At 38.0% G+C, this 23,864-nt stretch overlaps 1 protein-coding gene across 1 annotated transcript in view; it reads right to left on the bottom strand.

Annotated features, from left to right (window-relative positions):
* The window catches only part of IFT56 (intraflagellar transport 56), a 38,807-nt gene extending 16,868 nt beyond the window's left edge, over nt 1–21,939 (bottom strand). Inside the window, exons 1-8 of the mRNA XM_061165892.1 lie at nt 21,818–21,939; nt 21,182–21,319; nt 18,409–18,501; nt 16,678–16,792; nt 14,401–14,450; nt 12,581–12,726; nt 11,456–11,627; nt 1,655–1,729 (exon numbers count right to left, since the gene is read on the bottom strand). Coding sequence (XP_061021875.1) covers nt 1,655–1,729; nt 11,456–11,627; nt 12,581–12,726; nt 14,401–14,450; nt 16,678–16,792; nt 18,409–18,501; nt 21,182–21,319; nt 21,818–21,820 — 792 coding nt within the window. The 5' untranslated portion in view covers nt 21,821–21,939. The remainder of the gene's footprint in view (nt 1–1,654; nt 1,730–11,455; nt 11,628–12,580; nt 12,727–14,400; nt 14,451–16,677; nt 16,793–18,408; nt 18,502–21,181; nt 21,320–21,817) is intronic.
* Between the last annotated feature and the right edge of the window lie 1,925 nt (nt 21,940–23,864).

Here is a 23,864-nt window from a genome sequence, read left to right as displayed (position 1 = left end):
TGAAATAAGTCAGACAGAGAGACAAATACTATTTGATGTCACTTATATGTGGAATCTAAAAAAAATGCAACACACCAGTGAATAGAACAGAAAAGCAGCAGACAGACTCACAGATACAGAGAACAAACTAGTGGTTAGCAGTGGGGAGGGCAGTCTGTGGGGGTTTGGGGAAGTACAAACTACGGGGGGTAAGATAGGATATAAGGATGTATTTGTACAACAGAGAGCACAGAGCTGATATTTTGTGATAACTGCAAATGGAGTATAACTTTTAAAAATTATATAAAAATTAGAAAAATTTTATAAAATGACTGTTGGCCATTGAACAATGGTGAGGGGGATTGTTTAGGGGTGCTGACTCTCCACACAGTTGAAAATTCAAATATGATTTACAGTCAGCCACCCACATACAGAGTTCCTCCATATACGAGGATTCAACCCACCTCAGATGGTATAGTATTTATGACTGAGAAAAATCTGTGTATGAGTGGACCCATGCATTTCAAACCTGTGCTGCAGAAGGAGTTGTACATTATGTAAGTGTTTTCTCTTGCCTGCCCTTTTTTGCGTTATTTTCTTATTCTCCTCTTCCAGCTCCTTAAATACAAACACTCTCTTGGAACCATATTTCTCTCTTTTTAAACTTCTCTTTGGCTATCCCTACTCTTATGAAAACTCCTAAACCTGTCCTCCAGTCTTAATCTCTTTCCAAGTTAATTTCCAGACTACTCTAACATATCATTCTCCACAAAAATTAATCTGGGTTTAATTTATAGACTAAATTAGAAGTGAAAAGGTTAGAGGCAGAAGCTCATAATGCAAAATAACCTCAGAAAACTCTGTGATGGAGGCCTAAGTTAGAGGAGGAATGGGATATGTATAGGAGACACTGCCAAAGAAGAATTAATAGCATTAAGTGACTGAGTATCCGAGATAAGGGGGAAGAGAGAGTCTAAACCAGCTACAGTTTTCAGCATCGGTACTGGGAGACTTAGTGCTAATGAAGGTACAGAGAAATTAGAAGGAAAATGTGTAGCTATTATTACTGCCATATGCACACAAGGAATCTGAAACTCAACAATAGGGAGTAAATTGCTCAGGGTCCCCAGGTGTCTGAGTTGAATACAGCTGCTCTGCACCCACTTTACTGCTGAGTCAACTGAATCAAACTTGAAACGTCATCGGAATCTTTTTTTTTAGCAACCATCCCAGTGCAAATTTCTGTTCCAGTAAATTCAGTCAGCTCACATACATCTTCTTCATTCATTCATCCAATGTCCTTGCCACAAATGAACCCTTTAAATCCAAGTAATTCTTCAAAGACCAGCTCAAGTTTTACTTTCATCAGAAATTAAAGGATTTTCACTTTCATCAGAAAGTAAAGGATATGTTCCTTTGTCTTCACCAACAAAATGAACACGTGGATCTCACTGCCTCACACTTCTAAATGTTAAGTATGTGTTACTGCCTTCCCAGTAAGGAAAGAACCTGATATCTTAAACTCATTCTCTCTCCTTGTTGAACTCCAAGTTCAACAACACTTGGAGTAGAGAAATACTTGTTGAGATATCTCCCTTCATTCATCTTCCCAAAACCACTGTGATGTACTGAAAAGAGGGTAGGCCTCAAATCAAGACTGGAAACTCTTATTCACCAGATTGTGCCTGATGAGCTCTTTAGCAAATTCAAAGGAAGAAGAAGTGTTGTCCATCAAGCTTTTGAGTTCTGCCTGAAATTAAAAAAAGGAAAGACTTATGAAAATGACAAGTGTATAGTTCTTACATCACCTGTAAGAATTACAAAGTTTTATAGCTTACAAAGAATTTAACATGCTGCCTCCTTTGTTCTGCAGAGCTCTGAGAAATAATCAATGTAACTATTATTTTCATTTTACAGAAGAGAACCTTAAGGCTTATAAACATTAAATGACTGAACCTCTAAGCAGAAAGTCTGAAACTGGTGAACCCAAGTCTGAAGACTCCTAGAGTTAGTCTTTCCTTTCAGGTGATAAACTTTTAACAACTAAGGTTGGTTATTTTTCTTTATTTAACATTTTTAATTAACCTATGTATTATTTATTATTTTTGACTGCACTGGGTCTTCACTGCTGCACGTGGGCTTTCTGTAGTTGCTGTGAGGGGGGGCTACTCTTCATTGGAGTGTGTAGGCTTCTCTTGTTGCAGAGCACGGGGTTGAGGCACTTGGGCTTCAGTAGATGCAACACTCGGGCTCATTAGTTCAGTAGTTGCGGTCAAGGGCTCTAGAGCGCAGGCTCAGTAGGTATGGCGCACAGGCTTTAGTTGCTCAATGGCAGGCAGAATCTTTCTGGACCAGGGATTGAACTTGTGTCTCCTACATTAGCAGTCGGATTCTCAACCACTGTTACACCAGGGAAGTCCACTAAGGTTGATTCTTCAATCTGACCATTCCACCTGTGTCCTGAACTTTCCTATACTTTCCTCCTGCTGAATTGGCCTTTATTTACATGATGCAATTAATGTACCTTCTCCCTTCTATGTTACTATTTATTAGAACTATCAGATCTCTTTTGTTTTATCCTGCTTCTTTAACTTCCCCTAGAACAAACGGTCAGACATTTCTACAGTGTCTTTAGTAATGTCTGAGGCTTATTTATCCACTTCCTCAGCTTTCTGCTATTCCTTCTTGCCAATCTATAGTTTTCTAATTCTCACCTTCTTTTTCTACCTCCATCAGTGGATACCTAAGATTTTCTGGATAAAATAATTAAATTCTTGACTGTTCTCACTAAGCACTACAAACTTGTTCTACCTGATGTCATATGGGAATGCACACTTATTTAGCAACCTTTTACTAATCTCCTCTTGTCTATAGCAGGAATTCCAAAGTCTTGGGTAATATTAGGCTAGTTCAGCAGTTTTCAAGCTTTTTGATCTCAAGATCTTTTTTAAACCTTAAAAATTACTAAGCATCCCAAAGAGTTTTTGTTTATGTGGGTTATAGCCATTCATATATATTATATTAGAAATTAAAACAGAAATTTAAAGTATTCAATTAATCAAAAGTACTAATAAACTTACTACACATTAACACAAATAACATATTTTTCATTTAAAAAAAAACTGTATTTACCAATAAAAAAAATTTAGTGACAAGAGTGGTACTGTTATGTATTGTTGCAAGTCTCCTCAATGTCTGCCTTAACTGTTGACAGCTTGATTGGCATATCTGTGCCTGCAATCAATCTATTTTGAAATCATGCTGTCTCTGGAAAACTTCACTGCACATTCAAAAATGAATGAAAGTGAAATCTTTTAGTATTATGAGGCTAGCTTTGATCTCAGACAGGGCCAGCCAGGACGAAAGGGGAGGCAAGTGAGATGTTCAGGGCATAAAATTTAAAGCAGCACTCATTGCACATGAAAAGATGCTCAACATCATTCTAGCTATCAGGAAAATACAAATCAAAATTACAGTGAGATTCCACTCCACATCCACTGGGATGGCTAGGATAAAAAAGACAGAGAATAACAACTATTGGTAAGGATGTAGAAAAATTGAAACTCTTACACACATTGCTAGTGGGAATGGAAACTGGTGCAGCCACTTTGGAAAATAGTCTGAAAGTTCCTCAATTAAATATAACTCCCGTATGACCCAGGAATTCCATTTCCAGGTATATGCCCAAGAGAAATGACACATATTCAAAACAAGCCCCAAAACATGTATATACATGTTACAGCTGCATTATTCATAGTAGGAAGAATGTGGAAACAATCCAAATATCCATCTCTGACAACTGGAAAAATACAATGTGGTACATCCATACAATGGAATATTATTTGGTGATAAAAATGAATGAAGTACTGAAGCATGCTATAACACAATGAACTTCATAGATATTAAGCTAAAGTAAAACAGGCCAGTCATAAAAGATTATATAGTATTAATATGTGACTCCTTTTTAGAGGAAATATCCAAAACACACACATCTATAGAAACAGAAAGTGGATTAGTAGCTGTTTGGGGTTGGCGGGATGGGGGCTGATAGCTATAGATTACGGAGTTTCTTTTTGAAGTAATGGAAATGTTTTAGAATTGACTGTGGTGGGAATTCCCTGGCAGTCCAGTGGTTAGGACTCAGCACTTTCACTGCCAAGGGTGTGGGATCAATCGCTGGTTAGGGAAGTTAGATCCTGCAGGCTGCATGGTGTAGTCAAAAATGGGGGGGGGGTAGTGTTTAAAAATAAGTAAATAAATGAATAAAATTGACTGTGGTGAAGATTAAACACAGTGGTGAATACACTAAAACCCACAGAATTGTATGTTTCAAAAGGGTGACTACATGGTACGTTAGTTATACCTCAATAAAGCTGTTAAAACATAGAGGTATAAATAGAAGACGTAGGTCATCTTAATTTAGAGTTAAAATGACTTGTCTAAAAGTACAAAAACATGATAGAAATCATGTAAGAAATATTCCTCATGATACACATGCTTTCATATTCAAATTTTCTGTTTCCTATATTTAAAATGAAAATCCCTTATGATTATACAGTGGAGATGACAACTAGGTTCAAGGGATTAGATCCGGTAGACAGTGTCTGAAGAACAATGGACGGAGGTTTATAACATTGTACATGAGGTGGTGACCAAAACCATCCCAAAGAAAAAGAAATGTAAGAAGGCAAAGCGGTTGTCTGAGGAGGCTTTACAAATACCTGAGGAAAGAAGACAAGCAAAAGGCAAAGGAGAAAGGGAAAAATATACCCAACTGAATGCAGAGCTCCAGAGAACAGCAAGAAGAGATAAGAAAGCCTTCTTTACCGAATAATGCAAAGAAATAGAGAAAAAAAATAGAATGAAAAACACTAGAGATCTCTTCAAACAAACTGGAGATAACAGGGGAATATTTCATGCAAAGATGGGCACAATAAAGGACAGAAATGGCAAGGAATCACAAAAGTAGAAGAGATTAAGAAGACGTGGCAAGAACACACAGTAGAACTGAATGAAAAAGGTCTTAATGACCCAGATAACCACAGTGGTGTAGTCATTCACCTAGAGCCAGACATTGTGGAGTGTGAAGTTAAGTGGGCCTTAGGAAGCATTACTATGAACAAAGCTGGTGGAGGTGATGGAATTCCAGCTGAGCTATTTCAAATCCTAAAAGAAGATGCTGTTAAAGTACTGCACTCAATGTACTAACAAATTTGGAAAACTCAGTAGTGGCCACAGGACTGGAAAAGGTCAGTTTTCATTCCAATCCCAAAGAAAGGCAATGCCAAAGAACGTTCAAATTACCATACCATTGCATTCATTTCATATGCTAGCAAGACTATGCTCACAATCCTTCAAGCTAGGCTTCAGCAGCAGATGAACTGAGAACCTCCAGATATTCAAGCTGGATTTAGAAAAGGCAGAGGAACCAGAGATCAAATTGCCAGCATTTGCTGGATCATAGAAAAAAGCAAGGGAATTCAAAAAAAACATCTATTTCTGCTTCATTGCTAAAGCCTTTGGCTGTGTGTACCACAACAAAGTGTGGAAAATTCTTAAAGAGATAGGAATACCAGACCGCCTTAACCTGCCTCCTGAGAAACGTGTATGCAGGACAAGAAGCAACAGTTACAACTGGACATGGAACAATGGACTAGTTCAAAATTGGGAAAGGAGTACATCAATGCTGTATATTGTCACCCTGCTTATTTAACTTATACGCAGAGTACATCATGTGAAATGCAGGGATGGATGAAGCACAAGCTGGAATCAAGATTGCCGGGAGAAGTAGCAATAACCTCTGATATGCAGATGCTACCACTTTAACAGCAGAAAGCAAAGGGGAACTACAGAGCCTCTTGATGAACGTGAAAGAGGAAGGTGAAAAAGCTGGCTTAAAATTCAGCGTTCAAAAAATGAAGATATGGCATCTGGTCCCATCATTTAATGGCAGATAGATGGGGAAAAGTGGAAACAGTGACAGATTTTATTTTCTTGGGCTCCAAAATCACTGTGGATGGTGACTGCAGCCACCAAATTAAAAGATGCTTGCTTCTTGGAAGAAAAGCTATGACAAACCTAGACAGCATATTAAAAAGGAGAAACATCACTTTGCCGACAAAAGTTCACATAGTCAAAGCTATGGTTTTTCCAGTAGTCATATACAGATGTGAGAGTTGGACCATAAAGAAGGCTGAACATCGAAAAACTGATGCTTTTGAACTGTGGAGCAGGAGATGACTCTTGAGAGTCCCTTGGACAGCAAGGAGATCAAACCAGTCAATCCTAAAGGAAATCAACCATGAATATTCATTGGAAGGACTGATGCTGAAGCTCCAATTCTTTGGCCACCCAATGTGAAGAGCTGACTGTTTGGAAAAGACCCTGATGCTGGAAAAGTCTGAGAACAAGAGGAGAAGGGGTAACAGAGATGAGATGGTTGGATGGTATCACTGACTCATGGACATGAGTTGGAGCAAGCTCCAGGAGTTGGTGATAAAACAGAGAAGCCTGGAGTACTGCAGTTCATGGAGTCCCAAAGAGTCAGACAAGACTTAATGACTCAACAACAACAACAATAATATTTAAAACATGTATTAGGGTTTGGTCTTTTCAATCTAACTTGTCAATCTTTGTCATTAATTGAGAAATAAAACCTTTTAGATATAATTACAGATAATTTGGATTTGTAAAAGGCAAAACAATAAGCTTCTAGAATATCAGAGAACAAAATTTGGGTTAGGAAATATTTTTTTAAATAAAATACAAAAAGCACTAAACATAAAGAAAAAGATAAATCTAACTATGTTTCAGCCTATAAAATCTTTGATAATTGCTCAGTTCACTATTTACTATGTATATAAAGTTAAGGACTTTATATACATCACAAAAACCTACAATAATTCAGTATTGTTATTTTGCATACTTTGTACTGAAACCACATAGCTAGTAACCTAAGATTGGAATTTGGATAAAATTTCTTTGTCCTCTGAAACTATTCCTTCCTTTCACAAGCATCCTATACTCACTGCTTCTATTTCTTCATCATCTACTTGTCTTTCTTCTGCCATATCCCTTAGGACGTTTCTCAGTCCAAGAGGTTACTCATTCACTCCTTATCTCCTTGACATCTAGCTTCAACACTCAATAATAATGATACCCCAACCAGTGTAGGAAATCCCAGTTATGAAATCCAATGGCTTTTTCTTAATCTTCATCTTTATTGACCTGTTTTGAACTTCCTCCTTTTTTAAACATGACTCTCCCTTAACCTGTTAGTCATATTTTAAATTTCTCATTCAACCATTACTTCATTGGCATCAACTTTGTATATACATTGTGCCAGGTCCTGGGATACAAATGCCACAAGGCTCAACCCTCAGTAAGCTTATCTAGATTAAAGATAATTAAAGCAGGTTCATGAGGCCTTGCTCCATTAGGACCCACCACCATCTGGACCCTAAGGGCCCCCATGCAGCTCAGTGCCACGGCTCTGTGCTACCCCATGATCGTGGGTGTCAGCAAGGCCTACAAGATGACTAAGAACGTGAGCCACCAGAGCTATGGCCACTGTTACTGGGGGCACCTCACCAAGAACAAGCCTCATGATCTGAGAGGTCTGCAGCTTCACCCCTTAGGGGAGTGGCAAGCCATGGAGCTGCTCAAGGTCTCTGAGAGCAGGCCTCAAGTTCATCAAGAAAAGGGTGGGGACACACATCCATGCCAAGAAGAAGGGAGAGGAGCTGAGTAATGTCCTGGTAATCACGAGGAAAGTCACAGTCAAGTGCAGAGCTCCTTCCTCTCTGTGAATAATAAAACTTGTCCAGGAAAAAAAAAAAAGGTAATTAGGCAACAATAAGCATGATTTTATATAGATATAAAATCATATATAATAGCCATATTATTACCAATTATTTGTTGGTAAGATATAATAACCATATTGTTTGATTTCATATATGTATATATATATATATATAATCATGCTTGTTATTTGGTAGCTGTATTATTACTTGTGAATGTGTGTATATATATATATATATATATATAAGTTAAGAGCAGAGAAGAATTGCACACCTAAATTTACATTAAATTTTAGTGGTTAAGTCTATGGGCTTTATTTTTTGTTTTGTTTTGTTTCTTTTTTTAAATTTATTTTTTAATTGAAGGGTAATTACTTTACAGAATTTTGTTGTTTTCTGTCACACATCAACATGAATCAGCCACCTATGGGCTTTAGAGATCTGAATTTCTCACTTGTTAGTTGTACAACTTTGGGTGAGTTGTTCAAAGGACTTTAAGAATTGAATGAATCATTACATAATATTTCATGCTTACTATAGAAAAGCAGAATGTTTTGGTGTTTGGGGAGAGAATGAATTATACAATACAGAGCCCATTATAAAAGATACTAGAGGAATGCTTGCTTTTAAAAGGTTTAATAAAACTATCGTAAGTAAATACAAACTATATCCTATTGCTGTAAAAAAAAAAAAAGAAAAGAAAGCTCCTTAGGGTACATTTGTTATAGTTATCCACTGCTGGAGAACATTATACAATCAATATGTAATCTGCACATGCACAATTTCAAATGAAAAAGCATGCTTTTAGTGAACAAGAAGTACAATTTGCTGTCCTGAGTTGGATAGCATTACATTTAGAGCATATTGGTTAGCCATGTCACCCACTCCAGACTATGGAAAGAACATGTGCAGACAAAATATAAACATTTAAAAGGTTGGGCCTTATGCCAAAATTGGCAAAGCCCCCAAGACTGACTCAATATAGAAAGACAAAAACATACTTCTTTTATTTATTTTAACCTAAACTCTAATTAAAGATCAAATTGCAAATCCAGTTTACTATTAAACTGCTGATGCTGGAAACTAGTCAATTAGGCAGGGACTCTAGCTGAAATGAGGATATCCAAGAATGTATTTTATTTCATTACATAAAGCAACCATTCCATTGCATACTAAGCAATTTAATTGTAAGAATTTCTTTTGCCTCAAGTGAGCATCTTTATCAACATAAGCCATGAAAAGTGAACCTGAGCAAATGTTAAGGATATGTGTTCTCCATCCACCAGCTGATAAATGCTGTTTCACTCAGCAACTCAATCTGCTGTTAGTGTGAAGTATATTAATAGTGCTTCCTGCTATTACACAATAAATTTTGCTTTGATATAGTACTTAATTTTCTAGTTTCAATTTCTTACTCTCTCCCCCTATTCTGGACTTCCCAGGTGGTGCAGTGGTAAAGAATCTGCCTGCTAATGAAGGAGGTGCAGTAGATGCAGGTTTGATCCCTGGGTTGGGAAGACCCCCTGGAGGAGGAAATAGCAACTCACTCCAATACTCTTACCTGGAAAATCCCATCGACAGAGGAGTCTGGCAGGCTACAGTCCATGGGGTCACCAAAGAGTCAGACATGACTGAGCACAATCATTCCTTCCCCTACTCTAGGCTGGTATGATGCCACTTACACTATCTTTTGGGCAGAGTGTTGACACATAAAGAAATTTTGCATTTAAATTTTGGTGGCTTCCAACATCAACTAAAATAATGGCCAAGGAAGTAATTTGTACTCACGGACCCCCCTCATAGGGTTAACCTAAACATATCTGTACACAAAGTATATTCAAATATATATACCGAATCTGTATAGATATAGAACATGCTATCTATATATCTATAGATCTATTTATATCTATGTTTATATGTATATATATGTGTATGCATGTGTTTGTGAGTAGTTTAATAAAATGAGATCATGATGTATGGACTTCTCTATACTCTGAGTTTCAAATAAAATGACAGCTATAACAACAAGGAAAAAAGAAAAAAAGAGAGCTATATTAACAGAATTTATCCACAGGATTGTGAGGGAAACTAAAAAATGGATACAAAGTATTCTGCACAGTGCCTATAAGTTAACCACTTTCTAACTACTTATAAAATGCCCCCCACTACTGCTTCTGGGAGTAACCTTAAAGAGATACTGAAGTATCACTAAGCAGAGAAAGGCACTCCAGGAAACAGAATGCTGCGTACAAAGCCATGGCACTAGGAGGATATGAGCGTGTGAAAAAAAACTCAATGACTGGACTGAAGAGAGCAAAGACTAAAGGCAGGAAAATTATTTAAGGAGTTGAAAGAAAAGGTAAGGAATGCCTGAACTAGAGCAGCGGCAAAGGAGAAGAACAGAGAAAAGAGGTATCTAGAACAGAACAGAAAGGAACTGGTAGAAAATGAGACTGCGTATGAAGGAGAAGAGAGTGATAGATACTCTAGGTTTCTGATTACATGTTGATGACTCTGAGCCACAAACATATTTCAGAGAAAGAAGCAAAAATATTTGGTTTTTAACATACTTAAGGTAATGTAAGACATAGATAAAGATCATCTACAGTATATCAGATGCACACAGAGAATTCAGAAGTCAACACTCTTTGTTAGAATATCTGGTAAGTATAAATATTTATACAGTTGGGTTCTTACAGAATCACACTGGCAATAACAAAGGGATATTAATCAAGAGTAACAGATAATAGTTTTATCAATAACCCAGGAAGTGTAGGGTAATTCAAACTGGAATGAAGTGAATTAAGAACAGATTTCATGAGGTACCATTACACGCCAGTCAGGATGGCTGCTATCCAAGAGTCTACAAGCAATAAATGCTGGAGAGGGTGTGGAGAAAAGGGAACCCTCTTACACTGTTGGTGGGAATGCAAACTAGTACAGCCGCTATGGAAAACAGTGTGGAGATTTCTTAAAAAACTGGAAATAGAACTGCCATATGACCCAGCAATCCCACTTCTGGGCATACACACTGAGGAAACCAGATCTGAAACAGACACGTGCACCCCAGTGTTCATCGAAGCACTGTTTATAATAGCCAGGACATGGAAGCAACCTAGATGCCCATCAGCAGATGAATGGATAAGGAAGCTGTGGTACATACACACCATGGAATATTACTCAGCCGTTAAAAAGAATTCATTTGAACCAGTCCTAATGAGATGGATGAAGCTGGAGCCCCTTATACAGAGTGAAGTAAGCCAGAAAGATAAAGAACATTACAGCATACTAACACATATATATGGAATTTAGAAAGATGGTAACGATAACCCTATATGCAAAACAGAAAAAGAGACACAGAAATACAGAACAGACTTTTGAACTCTGTGGGAGAATGTGAGGGTGGGATATTTCAAAAGAACAGCATGTATACTATCTATGGTGAAACAGATCACCAGCCCAGGTGGGATGCATGAGACAAGTGCTCCGGCCTGGTGCACTGGGAAGACCCAGAGGAATCGGGTGGAGAGGGAGGTGGGAGCGGGGATCGGGATGGGGAATACGTGTAAATCCATGGCTGATTCATATCAATGTATGACAAAACCCACTGAAATGTTGTGAAGTGATTGGCCTCCAACTAATAAAAAAAAAAAAAAAAGAACAGATTTCATCATTACCTCAGCGGCTTTGCCGTTGTAAAGGCGAAAATGGTTACAGGCCTTGAGATTGAGTGCGATGGTGCTATCAGGAATTTGCTGAAGATAAACAGCCAGGACTTCTTGAGACACGTCATAGTAATCCAGCTTGTAATAACATAGGGCCACATAAACATTGAGGGCAAGGTATTCCCTATTAGAAGAAAAAATTAAGGATTCACAATTTAAGTCTACTTCACAAAAATGTTGTCAAACTAGAGACATTTCTTACTGGCTCAACTGGACAGCAAGACAAAGAGGACATTTCTTTTTTTAAAGAAAAAGGCAATATGATCAGTGTAGCATTTTTCTTTTTGTGTTATAGTATTTGAGTGTTTTGATATAAGTAGAGTAAAAGATGATGACTAGAGGAGAAAGGGAAAAGTTCAACCACTACCTGTTCATGTTAAAAAAACAAAACTAATATAATCCATAATGACGTATAAATGCAAATAAGCTGACACCATACAGAAGATGGACAGACAAGGCAAGTGGATTTGATGACTGAGAATGGGAACAAGTGGGAGACTATGAACGTAAAGCAAAAGAGGGAGAAGAGAGATGGATGAGATATTTTGGGATGTTGAAGAGAGACTAAGTAGTCAGTGATAAAGTTGGAATACTAGTTCTTCAGAACAGTTTGTTTCTAATTTTGTTAGCAAATTACCTTCAATGTAACTACAACACTGAACAATGATACACCTAGACCATGCATTTTCAACAGGAGTGATATCACCCCCAAAGGGGTGAAAATTGGTTCTTATGGAGAGATTAAACATAATATTTATTTTATATATATACATACATACAGATATACATACAGTACATATACATATATCTGTATACAGATATACATACAGTACATAACCAGATATACAATATACTTGTGGTACTGAAACTTAATGGGAGGGCAATTAAGAGGGGGAAAGACAATCTAGACAATAAGGAGTCTAGACAATAAGGAGATCTTAATCTCACCAGATTATTGGCTAAACAGATTCGAACACACAGTGATATTAGAACCAAAGGACACTAGGTCCTCAGCCAAACTGGGTACAGAAGAAAGTAACAAAATGAGAGTTCAAGGAGGCACAACAGGACTCACACCTGTTATCTAGCAGTATTCGCTTGTAAATATCAATAGCTTCTTGGTAGTGAGATCGCATATAGTGGATTGAGGCCAAACTGAGTTGATCTTCTGTGATATCCTGAAGATTCTGATGGAAGTTCATCAATTTCTTCTCATCATTAAACTAAAATTGTAAGAGAAAAAAGACATATAAAAATTCATGTTAGAGTATGGTTAGAGAAATCAACACTTATGTAACACAAATTTAATTCCCCACTTCCTCAGCCACTTGCCTGTTCTCCCTGTTTCCCTTCAGCTCCCAGTGTTCTCTATCTCGCCTTCAGACAAAGAATAAAATAGTCTCCAGAGGCAGAGTCTTAGTCTTTAGTTACAACCCATTAATTACTTGACCCCCCTCTTCTTACTTTCTGTTTCTTTTCTATTTCTTTCTTTATATCTTCTCCCTCCCTTTTTATTTTCTATGTTTCTATCTTTTTTATATGCTGTTTATAAGAGACACATTTAAAATAGGACATAGAAAAGTAAAGAATGAACAGATATAAAAAGACGTAATAGGCAACCACTAACCAAAAGAGAGCTGATAGAGCTACACAAACATGACAATGTAGTGTTTACATGAAGAGAGAGTTTTAGAGATAAAGACAGATATTTCATAATGATAATGATAAATGTTTCCATTCACCAAAAGGACATAACAATTCTATATCTGTATGCACTTAATGAGAGTCTGCAAAACATGTAAAGCAAAAATTGAAAGAACTAAACAAAGAGAGATAATTACAGCATGAAATTTTTAAATACACCAAAAATAATTATTTTCAAGTACTATCTACAGATAAACTCCCTGTAAAATAATTTAGCACTATCAATTAACAGCTTTAAATTTTTATTGTTCATACTCAATAACCCAATAAGTATATTTCTAGGATGTTAGAATTACATTTTTATAATTAAAATCAAAATCAATCTTGAAGCCAAATAACTAGGAAATGCTGAAAGAATTGTGGCACATGCATATAATGGATTGTTATTTAAAACGGATGGGTTTGAAGACTAGTGACTCAGGGATACGTTCACAATTTAAAGGTAAGTTGTAGAATACAAAAGTATATATTTAACATAAATCCCATTCTGCAAAACAAATGAACAAAAATACAAATATGCATATAAAAAATAATTATCCTTAAAGGGATATGCCAAAAGGTTGAAATATAGTTAACTTTAAATATGGTAGACGTTTGAACAAACTCTGAGAGATAGTGAAGGAAAGGGAAGCCTGGTGTGCTGCAGTCCATGGGGTCACAAAGAGTCAGACATGATTTAGCGACAGAACAACAACAAAAATATCTTTTTATTGCATATTTATATTTTGATTACTAGAATGTGTGATTTTATAATATGAAAAAGTATTAAGAAATAATTTTATGATGATAATCAAAATTATTGCCATAAGGCAGGCAATTCAGAAAAGTACGTATTTATTTTCAGGAGTCAGGACAAGGCATCTTTGCTTCTGCTTCCTAAGAGACAATAAGATGGTGGAAACAAACTAATCTTAAAAGACTATTGCTTAAGAAGAACAAAAACCTAACATCTCGGAATAAATTAACAGGGTGAAAAACATTAATGGGGAAGAAAAATCCTATAAAACTAATACCTGTATTCTACTTGCTCTAAACATATCATTAACAAGAATTTCTACTTAATTCTCTTTCACCCATGTTGGTAACAAGAAAGAAAGAGAAAAATATTTTAAAAACAAAAGTTTTAATTTATGTCAATTAAAAAAGAAAAACAAGATTTTACATTAAAAAAGGTGAAATAAGCACAAAAATACCTTGTGAGCCAAGTGGAAGAGGAGGCGGTTTTGAAGTCGGCTTTTTGGAGCTGAGAAAAAAAATCCAAGGTGCTTATTAAAGACCTCAATTGTCTATGGCACTTAGTCCCTTGTAGGAGTGACATGAGACTCAGATAAGGATATTCCCAAATCCTTACCCATGGGATCCTGCTATGTCTCTGCTATAAAATATATTTTAGTCTAGTCCTACTGCAGTAGAAAGAACATCATCAAGGACCAGAAGGAAAACAGTCTAGAGTTCTGCTCGTGCCCACCCTGGTTTTCCTGGCTCTGTCGTGGTAAAGCACAGCCTGCACTCTTCACGGTGCCAGCAGCAGCCCCTCCCGCGTAGTTCACACGCGGGACCAAACACGAAGCAAATGGTTGTGGTCATATCAGTACATACAGGAATCCAGTTGAGAGAGTCATTTCCTAGGCAGGTTGATAAGAAGTCTAGGGGTCCCCAAGGAGAGAGGGGTCTGGAATTCTCAAGAAGCAAGAAAATACAAACTTTTTTGGTCCTTCAACATTCCTTAGGATCATATAACAATAATGTATCCTGCTTGAAGACAGTCTCCAGAAAAAACCTTCTGGCTAATCCTTATCTTACACCGTTACACCTTATCTTAAGGTGTAAATTATGGGAGTAAGTCTAGTGAGGTCTTTACAACCTCCAGACATTCTTTTGATTCACTGTCAAAACTAATTAGAGAGTATATAATTCCATTGCTAACACTAGCAAGGGGGTACTCTTTCTGTCCCCTTCTGATGCCTATGTCAGAAGCTTTCTCTATCTCCTTTATACTTTAATAAAACTTTATTACACAAAAGCTCTGAGTGATCAAGCCTCGTCTCTGGCCCCGGATTGAATTCTTCTCCTCCGGAGGCCAAGGATCCCAGCGTCTTTGCGTGTTCAACAACAACCTTTCAGTGTTGTCAATTCCCTCTGAACTCTTCTTTTCATAGTTACACTGCCATGTTTTCCTAAATGGGGCTTCCCAGGTGCTTCAGTGGTAAAGAATCTGCCTGTCATTGCAGGAGACGCAGGTTTGATCCCTGGGTCATGAAGATCCCCTGGAGAAGGGAATGGCAACCCACTCCAATATCCTTGCCCGAAAAATCCCATAGACAGAGGAGCCCAGTGGGCTACAGTCCATGGGGTTGCCAAGAGCCAGACACAACTGAGCACACTCGCACGCATTTTCCTAAATACTAGCCCATTGTCCACAGATCTGGCATGATAATCTGCCATCTAAAAGAGGTAGCCAAGCAAAACGGTTAACATCTTTTAAATTCCAGATCCCCTTTGTGCTCTTGGAGAATTTTCCTAATTCTGGGCACTCAATATTATTAATATATCTCTTTACAACAAAAAGTCATACTTCAATGTTAAAAAAGAAAAAATATATATGGAAAGAGAGATAGTTACCTTGATCACCTTACATGCATCTAACTGTTCTACACACAAAGTCTAGAAACATGAGCTAAATAACTCAAAGACCGTTATAACCGAATTGGGAAAAACTACATCAGTAAATTGAAACAACTTGGGTACAAATCAAGAGATTTTCCATGACCTTGAACTGGAATTCTATCTAAATATGTATTTACCAGTTAATTCTCTAAGAATTCTACCCTGGAATACACTCGTCGCTCCCATATTTCCTAACAAACATTCTTTTGCCCACTTTCTCTATTTTTCTTTGATTTTAATTTGATTCATACTCTAATTATTCTTAATCTTTCCTCCCATATTTCCATTTTGCCCTACACTGATTGGCAAATCTGAATTCACTTCTCCTAAGATGACTGACCTCATAAGTCAAACAAAAGGGAAGAAATTTGGATTCTTCAAGCTGAGATTACTAGGCTTGTCATTTACAAGTAGGGCAAGAAGCTATAAAATCCACATTCATGAGAGCTTGAACAACTATACCCAACTCCTCCCACCAGCATGAATGTCCCACCACAGGAGGGCCTAAGAAAGGCACCTTGTCTTTTTCTTCTCTCATCCTTCTGCTTTTTGGCTCTAGCTTCTGGGGAGGTAAGTGGGGAGGGTTAAGGGTAAGGCACACAGAGATTAATTCTGCTGTTAAACATAAAGTTGCTAAGATCCAATATTCTTTGAAGAGTAGAGCTTTTCTTTCTTTCTTTTTTTTTTTAGCTTTCTAATGTCACTTGATTTTTCCTCGAGAAAGGTATTAAGTAAGTTTAAAAATCTCCAAAATGACTCTTAGTATTAGTGATGAATATCAGATATTAAAAGGGCTCATTTACCTTTAAATCCAGCTGCTTCAGCTTGTTTATACATTCCAAGAAAAAAGTAGGTACAGGCTAGGTTCACCCAGACTTCAGGATTGCAATTTTCTTCTTTTGTTGCATTTTCATATTCCTGAAATATACAATAACCAGTGATCCCTTATAGCAGTAAAGCAATCAATGGGCCATTCCTTTATGTATAATGGAATAGGAGTTCTTGATTGGGCAACTTCACATTTAGGAGAATTCTATTTGCTCCTTAGGGCTTCCCAGGTGGCGCTAGTGGTAAAGGACCCGCCTGCCGATGCAGATGTAATTTCAGTCCCTGGGTCGGGAAGATCCCCTGGAGGAGGGCATGGCAATCCACTCCAGTATTCTTGCCTGGAGAATCCCACGAACAGAGGAGCCTGGCAGGCTACAGTCCAGAGTCGCAAAGAGTCGGACACAAATGAAGTGACTTACCATGTACACACATGTGCTCCTTATATTCTATACCTGTAATATTAAATACTGCAGTTAGGGCTCAAGCCTACCCATGTGGGACTGTGGCCCATAGAACCCTACACTTAGTTTTTTTTTTTCCCTTTTAATATTGATATGGGCTAACAAACTGCAGAAATGAAAAACAACTAAAATATTTTCTTTTTGCTAACTTAAAAAGACATTTAAAATGCATAGTTTCAGCTAACTTAAAATCCGATAACCTTAATATGCTACAAATTTGATTTCATTCTAATTGTTTTCTGGCTTTGTTTACTTGGCTTTACATTTTAAAAATTTGGTCTTTGAGGGTTTTTCCCTTCCCTGTTAAGGACAGTTTCTGAAATTCACTTTGTCAACTACATTTTCCATATACTGTTTTACTATCAGTCTTCACCACATGCCTATTTTCTTTCTTACTCCATTTGAACTACTCTCTCTTCTCCTAAATCTTTCACAAATACTACCAGCTTCTATTCTGCCCTCTTCACACCTTCACTTTTCTTTCACTGATTTTGTTGCTTTTGTTCATATCTGTTTCTCATTACCTGATCTCGGATATTTTTCATTTTAGTAGTGCAGGCTTTTAATATCCTTAAATTACATTTTGAGAGTGAGAATACATAAGAAAGGTCAAAACGATTTCATTTATGAGTTAAAAATTATAGACATAAAAAAAAATTATTGACATAAGGCATCTACAATTTTTATGTACAGCCATAATTCCATAGATTGTTAATTACATTGTAGGGTTTACAATGACCAAGAAAAACAACTTTCAAAACTATACTTTTAAAAATATTTAAAGAAATAATATATTAAAAAATATAAAGATAAAATAATTTTTCCTATGTCTAAAATTAACCTTGCAAAATAACCACGAACTATTTTGGAGAAAAGAATCATAAAACTTTTAATCAAAAGGGCTTATTTTTCTTCTCCTGAAGATTTCCTTAAGAAAGACTAATATTAATATATTGAACAATCTCATTAGTATATATCTAAAAGGAAAAAGTAAACTAACATTGCTACATATACTTGAACATATATAGAAGATTTCTGAAGCAATATATCAAAAAAGAGCCGATGCTTACTTTGGTTAACAAAGAAATAGGATGGAGGAAGGCAGACAGGGTGACTTTTTTCCTTTTTCCTTTGTTCCCTTCTATATTGCTTGAATTTTACCATGAGCATGTATTATTATAATACGAAACTTAGTAACATTTCAAAACCCTACAGTTACTTTAAAAAAAAAAAAATTTAACTAACCTCCAAAGCTCTCTTGTAGTCACCCAGGTGAAAAGCACAGTATCCAATCCACAAATTAGTATCCTCTTCTTGTTCCCCAACATGACGTTTGAACTTCACGTTAAAATTTCATGAAAAAAAAAAAATCATGAATACTTTGAATGGTAAGCCCTTGTTTAAAAAACTGCTATGTTAAGTTATTAACAAACAATAGGAAATTGCAAGTTATGGAAGCAAGATAATCTCAGTTTAATCAAACTGATACCCACAGAACTCAGCACAATTAACTACCTTTTCCTCAAATATTTCACAATTGTTTTTGTGTTTACTGACACCTTACTCCAGGAAGTATCTAAGAGTTAGCCTCATAACAATTCTGGATGATATATAAGGATCATAAGAACTCTGTGAAATATTTAATGCCAAATAACTGAAGGTTAGAAAAATTAAGCAGTGACCTCAAGGCCACACACAGCCAGTTAAGAGTGGTGCTAGGGACCACGGAGCCAACTGATTCCAAAGCCCATGTTTTCACCCTCTATCCCATGTTCTACTGCATTTAACTTCACACTTCAAACCTGTCCCATGAGCACACACATATATTTATTCATAGGTTATAACTTTTCACTGAAGACAAGGCATTAAATCATTCTATCACCCTTGAACAGGCTTGCCAGGGCCTACAAGAATTAAAGATTTTAAAAGACCACTGAATCATTTATGTCCATTGTAAAAAAATATTCATGAATTCATCATCCAATGAAACAAAAGTCCTGTTTTGGAGGAAAGGTGTGAGATCCTAAAGGAGAAGTCTGAATTACCATGAGGTTTTTTGTTTTTTTGGCAAAAGGAGATTTTTTTTTTTCCCACTCTATGTGGGAATAAGTCAAAAGCATAAGTGAAAAAGTAAAAATTAAACAGATCATTGTTGATTTGTAGTGACCTAAACAGAAAGGAAATCTAAAAAACAGTGGAAATATTTATGAGTATAACTGATTCGCTTTACTGTACAGTAGAAGCTAACACAACATTGTAAAGCAACTATAATAAAAATAAGATAAAATTTTAAAAAACCAATCATTGTTAACAAAGCTTCAGGTGCCTTGACCAGTACAAGAAGAAGATATCTGTTGATACTTTGTCTAAATAAAAACTTACTCTTATAGCTAACTCTATAATATTAGAAATTCTCCTCTCACCTGGAGAAGGAAATGGCAACCCATTCCAGTATACTTGCCTGGAAAACCCAATGGACAGAGAAGCCAGGTGGGCTACAGTTCATGGGGTCACAAAGAGTCAGACGCGACTGAAGCGACTAAACAATAACAACCTCTCACCAAATACTGTGAATTTGAGTGCAGTGCCTTAAGTCGGAAGAAACTCTTATTTGAGGTCTCCCTGAATTTGCCCCTGGAATTCCCTGGAGCCACAGCAGAGCTCACAGGCCCTTCCTCATCCCACACCAGGGCAGTTCCCATTCCGATCCATCATGGCACTTTGGCTACCTAAGAATGAAAGCATAGAGCTGAGCCTCCCTGGACAACTTAAAGGCAGCATGGGATCACACAATAAGGAAAGTGTGGTCACTTCCTTAAAGAAAAGAGAGAAGAGAAAAAGAGACTAACAAAAATCACACATGTATCTACCACTCAGTCCACTGATTTACAGAGCTAGAGGGTCCTTCCAAGGCAGCTCCCCTGATTTAAAGATAAGAAATCTGACACCAGAAAAGTTTAAGCAATGTGCTCAACACCAGCACACTAGCAAGAAACACAGGACTTTACATGCAAGACTGAGAAAGATATATAAAGCTGATTACAACACTTATTGTTGATAGAGTAATACGGCTGTTGTAGTGCTTTAGAGAAATGATTATGGCACAACACAACTGGCTGTGCTGTCAAAACTCCTCCCCTCTTTGTTCTTTGGTGCGCCCCTTCATTCTCTATAACATGTTCTTCCCACAAAACCATTTCCCAAAGTGCAGTATCAGTGGACCATCTACATCAACACTTAGGCTATTTGCCCAAAATATTGGGTTCTTGAGTTTCCCTGGTGGCTTAGATAGTAAAGAACCTGCCTGCAACTCAGGAGACCTGGATTCAATCCCTGGGTCGGGAAGATTCCGTGGAGAAGGGAATGGCATCCCACTCCAGAATTCTTGCCTGGGAAATCCCATGAACAGAGGAGCCTGGTGGGCTATAGTTCATGGGGTCAAAAAGAATTGGGCATGACTGAGCAACTCACACACACAAGGTAGGAGTCCAGAAATGTACATTTAAACAAGTACCACAAGTGACTCTTATGAGTATTAAAAGTTGAGAACTACTGCCAGAGAGATTTGAAATATCTTCTGAAGATACAGTATTTCAGACAATAAGCATGAAACATGGTAGAATTATTTAAATTTGATCAAAATGTTATTACATATTAATAGGAATAAATCATAAACTTGTCAGGGGGTGGAATAGGCAATGTGTGAACTGACACTGTATTAAATGCCCCTCTACATTTTTAGGCTGGATTTGCCATCAGTGGAACTAGACATAATTAAAAGTGTCTCTCAAGAAATAAGTCTATCATGTAAAAAAAGAGAGAGAGACAGAAAGAAGTCTATCTTTTTAGTTCATTTTTAGTCAGGTTTATAGTTAACCTTGAATCTGTGCCTGACTAGATTTACAGGAAGTCCCAGAATGCACCCACCTGTTCAATGCATAGCAACCAGCATTCACCCATGCATTCCTCTATATGATGGTTATTTACGTTCTAAGAAACAACTTTCTTTGGACATTACCTCCAACAGGGTAATAGCTCCAGTGAAATCTCTTTGTGAAAGTAGCTCCTCCAGCTTTGGAATCTTCCTACCTTTCTTCTTTCTTTTGTCAGTGTGCGGTGGGTCCCCGCCTACGGCAGGTTTGGCCCTTGAAAGCATCTGTGAAAGAAACAACAAAGATAGCTGTATGATCCCATTCCCGGGGTCAATTTAAAAACGAGAGTGACAGCTCCCGGATTCATAAGTCAAATCCTGAACAACAAACCCCTTGTAAGCCTATTTAAACTCTTTCCGTAACACGCATTTTACTAAAATGCGGTGCTTGAGCTGAACGAAACCGCTATCCCCTACTTCTTCATCTCCTCCAACAAGAATGAGGTAAGAGATGCTTTCGGGTAGCTATTGTCATCTCAGCCTTCCCTTGGTCCGCTTCCCATCTCACACGCAGCTCAGGAGTGGGAAAACGGAGAAGCAGGAGAGAAGAAAGCAACGATGTTTCTACAGTTGCAGCCCTGTCCTCGGTGGGTACATGGGGGAGGGCACAGACATCTGCCTCCGTTAACACTCCTAAACTTAAACCAGAAGTGTGCTAGGAATCTCTAATCTCCAGTCCCAGGACCTACTCAAACTTATTCCTCACTATTCAACGCCACTAACCATCTTGGCGCCGGTCCTGTTAACCCCCTCTGCAGACAGACAGCAGAAAGCCTGGCTTCAGCGCGCCTCAGCATCCACAAAGCTCGCTTGGTCTCCACGGCAACCCCGCCAGGAGACTGGCCCTCCCGGAGTAGCGCTCGCCGGAGAACTGGTACCCTGCGCATCTTGGTTCCCATTGGCTTATCGCTGCTGCCGGGCGTGAAAGGTTTTCTCTCCGCATGAAAGTGTCTTTCTCTGTACTGAGAGCGAGAGTTTGTCTGTATTTCTGTGAGTTTACATTAGGAAAAAGCTAATTAAAAGTGACACGGTTTTTCAAAAACAGGTTTCCCGGGAAAGTAATTTTCAAGGACCACTTCCGATTTGGACCGCGTTGGACTCCGGAGCTGCCTTGGGAGCTGTCTGGCACGTGATCGCGGGTCTCCTGTGCTGTGCGGCTTAGAATCAAATTTCTCCCGGAGCGAGTATGCTGATGTTTGGAGGCGGGAGTTACCCTGAATACGATTTCTTATTTCCGTAGATACATCTCCATTATGATGTGACATTATAATTCCTACCTAGAATTTAGAATAGAACCTCTCGTTCGTTAGAAATAGGGAAACACAAGATTAAGTCACAGTGGCCAATGCAGCACCCATCTTGATTGTTTCTAAAGGTCTGATGCAATATTTTGAATATGTAAATTAAGGTAACTGGAGTGAAATAATTAAATTTGTTTTGGCTGGGGTGTGTGTGTGTGTAAGTTTTGTTGTTGTTTGGCTGTGTCACGGAGCTTGTGGGCTGTTAGTTACCCAAACGGGTGGAGCCGGGACCCTCCTGAAGCTGGGAATTCTAATCACTGGTCCGCCAGGAAATTCCAGGAAATTGTTTTTAAGGGTGTGGAGAAAGGGTTTAAAGATGTATAACGTAAGAGCTGTGAGTTTTAAGTTTTAGTCAGGGTCTTTCTAAGAACTAAAGCCCAAGAGAACCACTTGGTGCACTCTGAAGCAACCACTCAGTAGAAGTAAGGGAAAAGTCAGTTCATGCATGACTTTTGGCTGGGGGATACCTGCAGTCAAGCATGTATCTTGGTAAGATTACAGCTAATCATAAAGAACAGATGTTTCCAGTTAATCTTTTTAGCTTTTCTATGTATGGAGGATGGAAGAATCTAGAGTCATTAAAATTCTTCCGGAGATACACTTTTGACTACCTATGAAAGTGAAAGTGTTAGTCACTCAGTCCTGTCTGACTCTTTGCAACTCTATGGACTGTAGCCCAACAGGCTTCTTTGTCCGTGGGATTCTCCAGGCAAGAATAGTGGAGTGGGTTGCCATGCCTATCTCCAGGGATCTTTGTGACCCAGGGATGGAACCCAGGTCTCCCACATTGCAGGCAGATCTTTACTGTTTGAGCTACCCAAAGCCTGGGACCTGTCTGTACACATGTGCATCCAAAGCACAGATGCGTCATCCTGTTTTTACCTTAAATTCTTCCAAGAGTCCTACTGTCAGTCTGCAAATGTGGTGAGTTTACAAATGAATCCTTGTGGAAATGGGTGGTGAGCAATGATCTTTGTCTTAGCCATCCTGATTTTGGGGGGGATCTAGGGATGGAGCAGCCTGGTGGGCTGCTGTCTATGGGGTCGCACAGAGTCGGACACGACTGAAGCGACTTAGCAGCAGCAGCAGCAGCATGCTTGTATGTTGGAGAAGGAAATGGCAACCCACTCCTGTATTCTTGCCTGGGAAATCCCATGGACAGAGGAGCCTGGCAGGCTATAGTCCATGAGGTTGCAAAGAGTCAGACATGACTGAGTAACTAAAACACACATGTACACACACATGCACAGACACATGCTTATATGTTGACTTTAAAAAGTGCACAACCTAAAAGTTGAGAGTTATGTTTATTCACGGAAACTTACTAAGGACTATAGCCTGGGAATTAACCTCTCCGATGGCTCTGAGGAACTGTTCCAAAGAGATAAGAGAGGAGCCAGGGTATATAGGGATTTTTGTTGGAGAACAGAAGTAGTCAAACTTCAAAAGACTACTGTTAATTACAAAAA

This window comes from Dama dama, chromosome 18 (genome assembly GCF_033118175.1).
Source record: "Dama dama isolate Ldn47 chromosome 18, ASM3311817v1, whole genome shotgun sequence".
In the NCBI taxonomy this organism is placed as follows: Eukaryota; Metazoa; Chordata; class Mammalia; order Artiodactyla; family Cervidae; genus Dama; species Dama dama.
The sequence above is the reverse complement of the archived record's forward strand: the minus strand, read 5'-3'. Positions and strand labels throughout refer to the sequence as shown.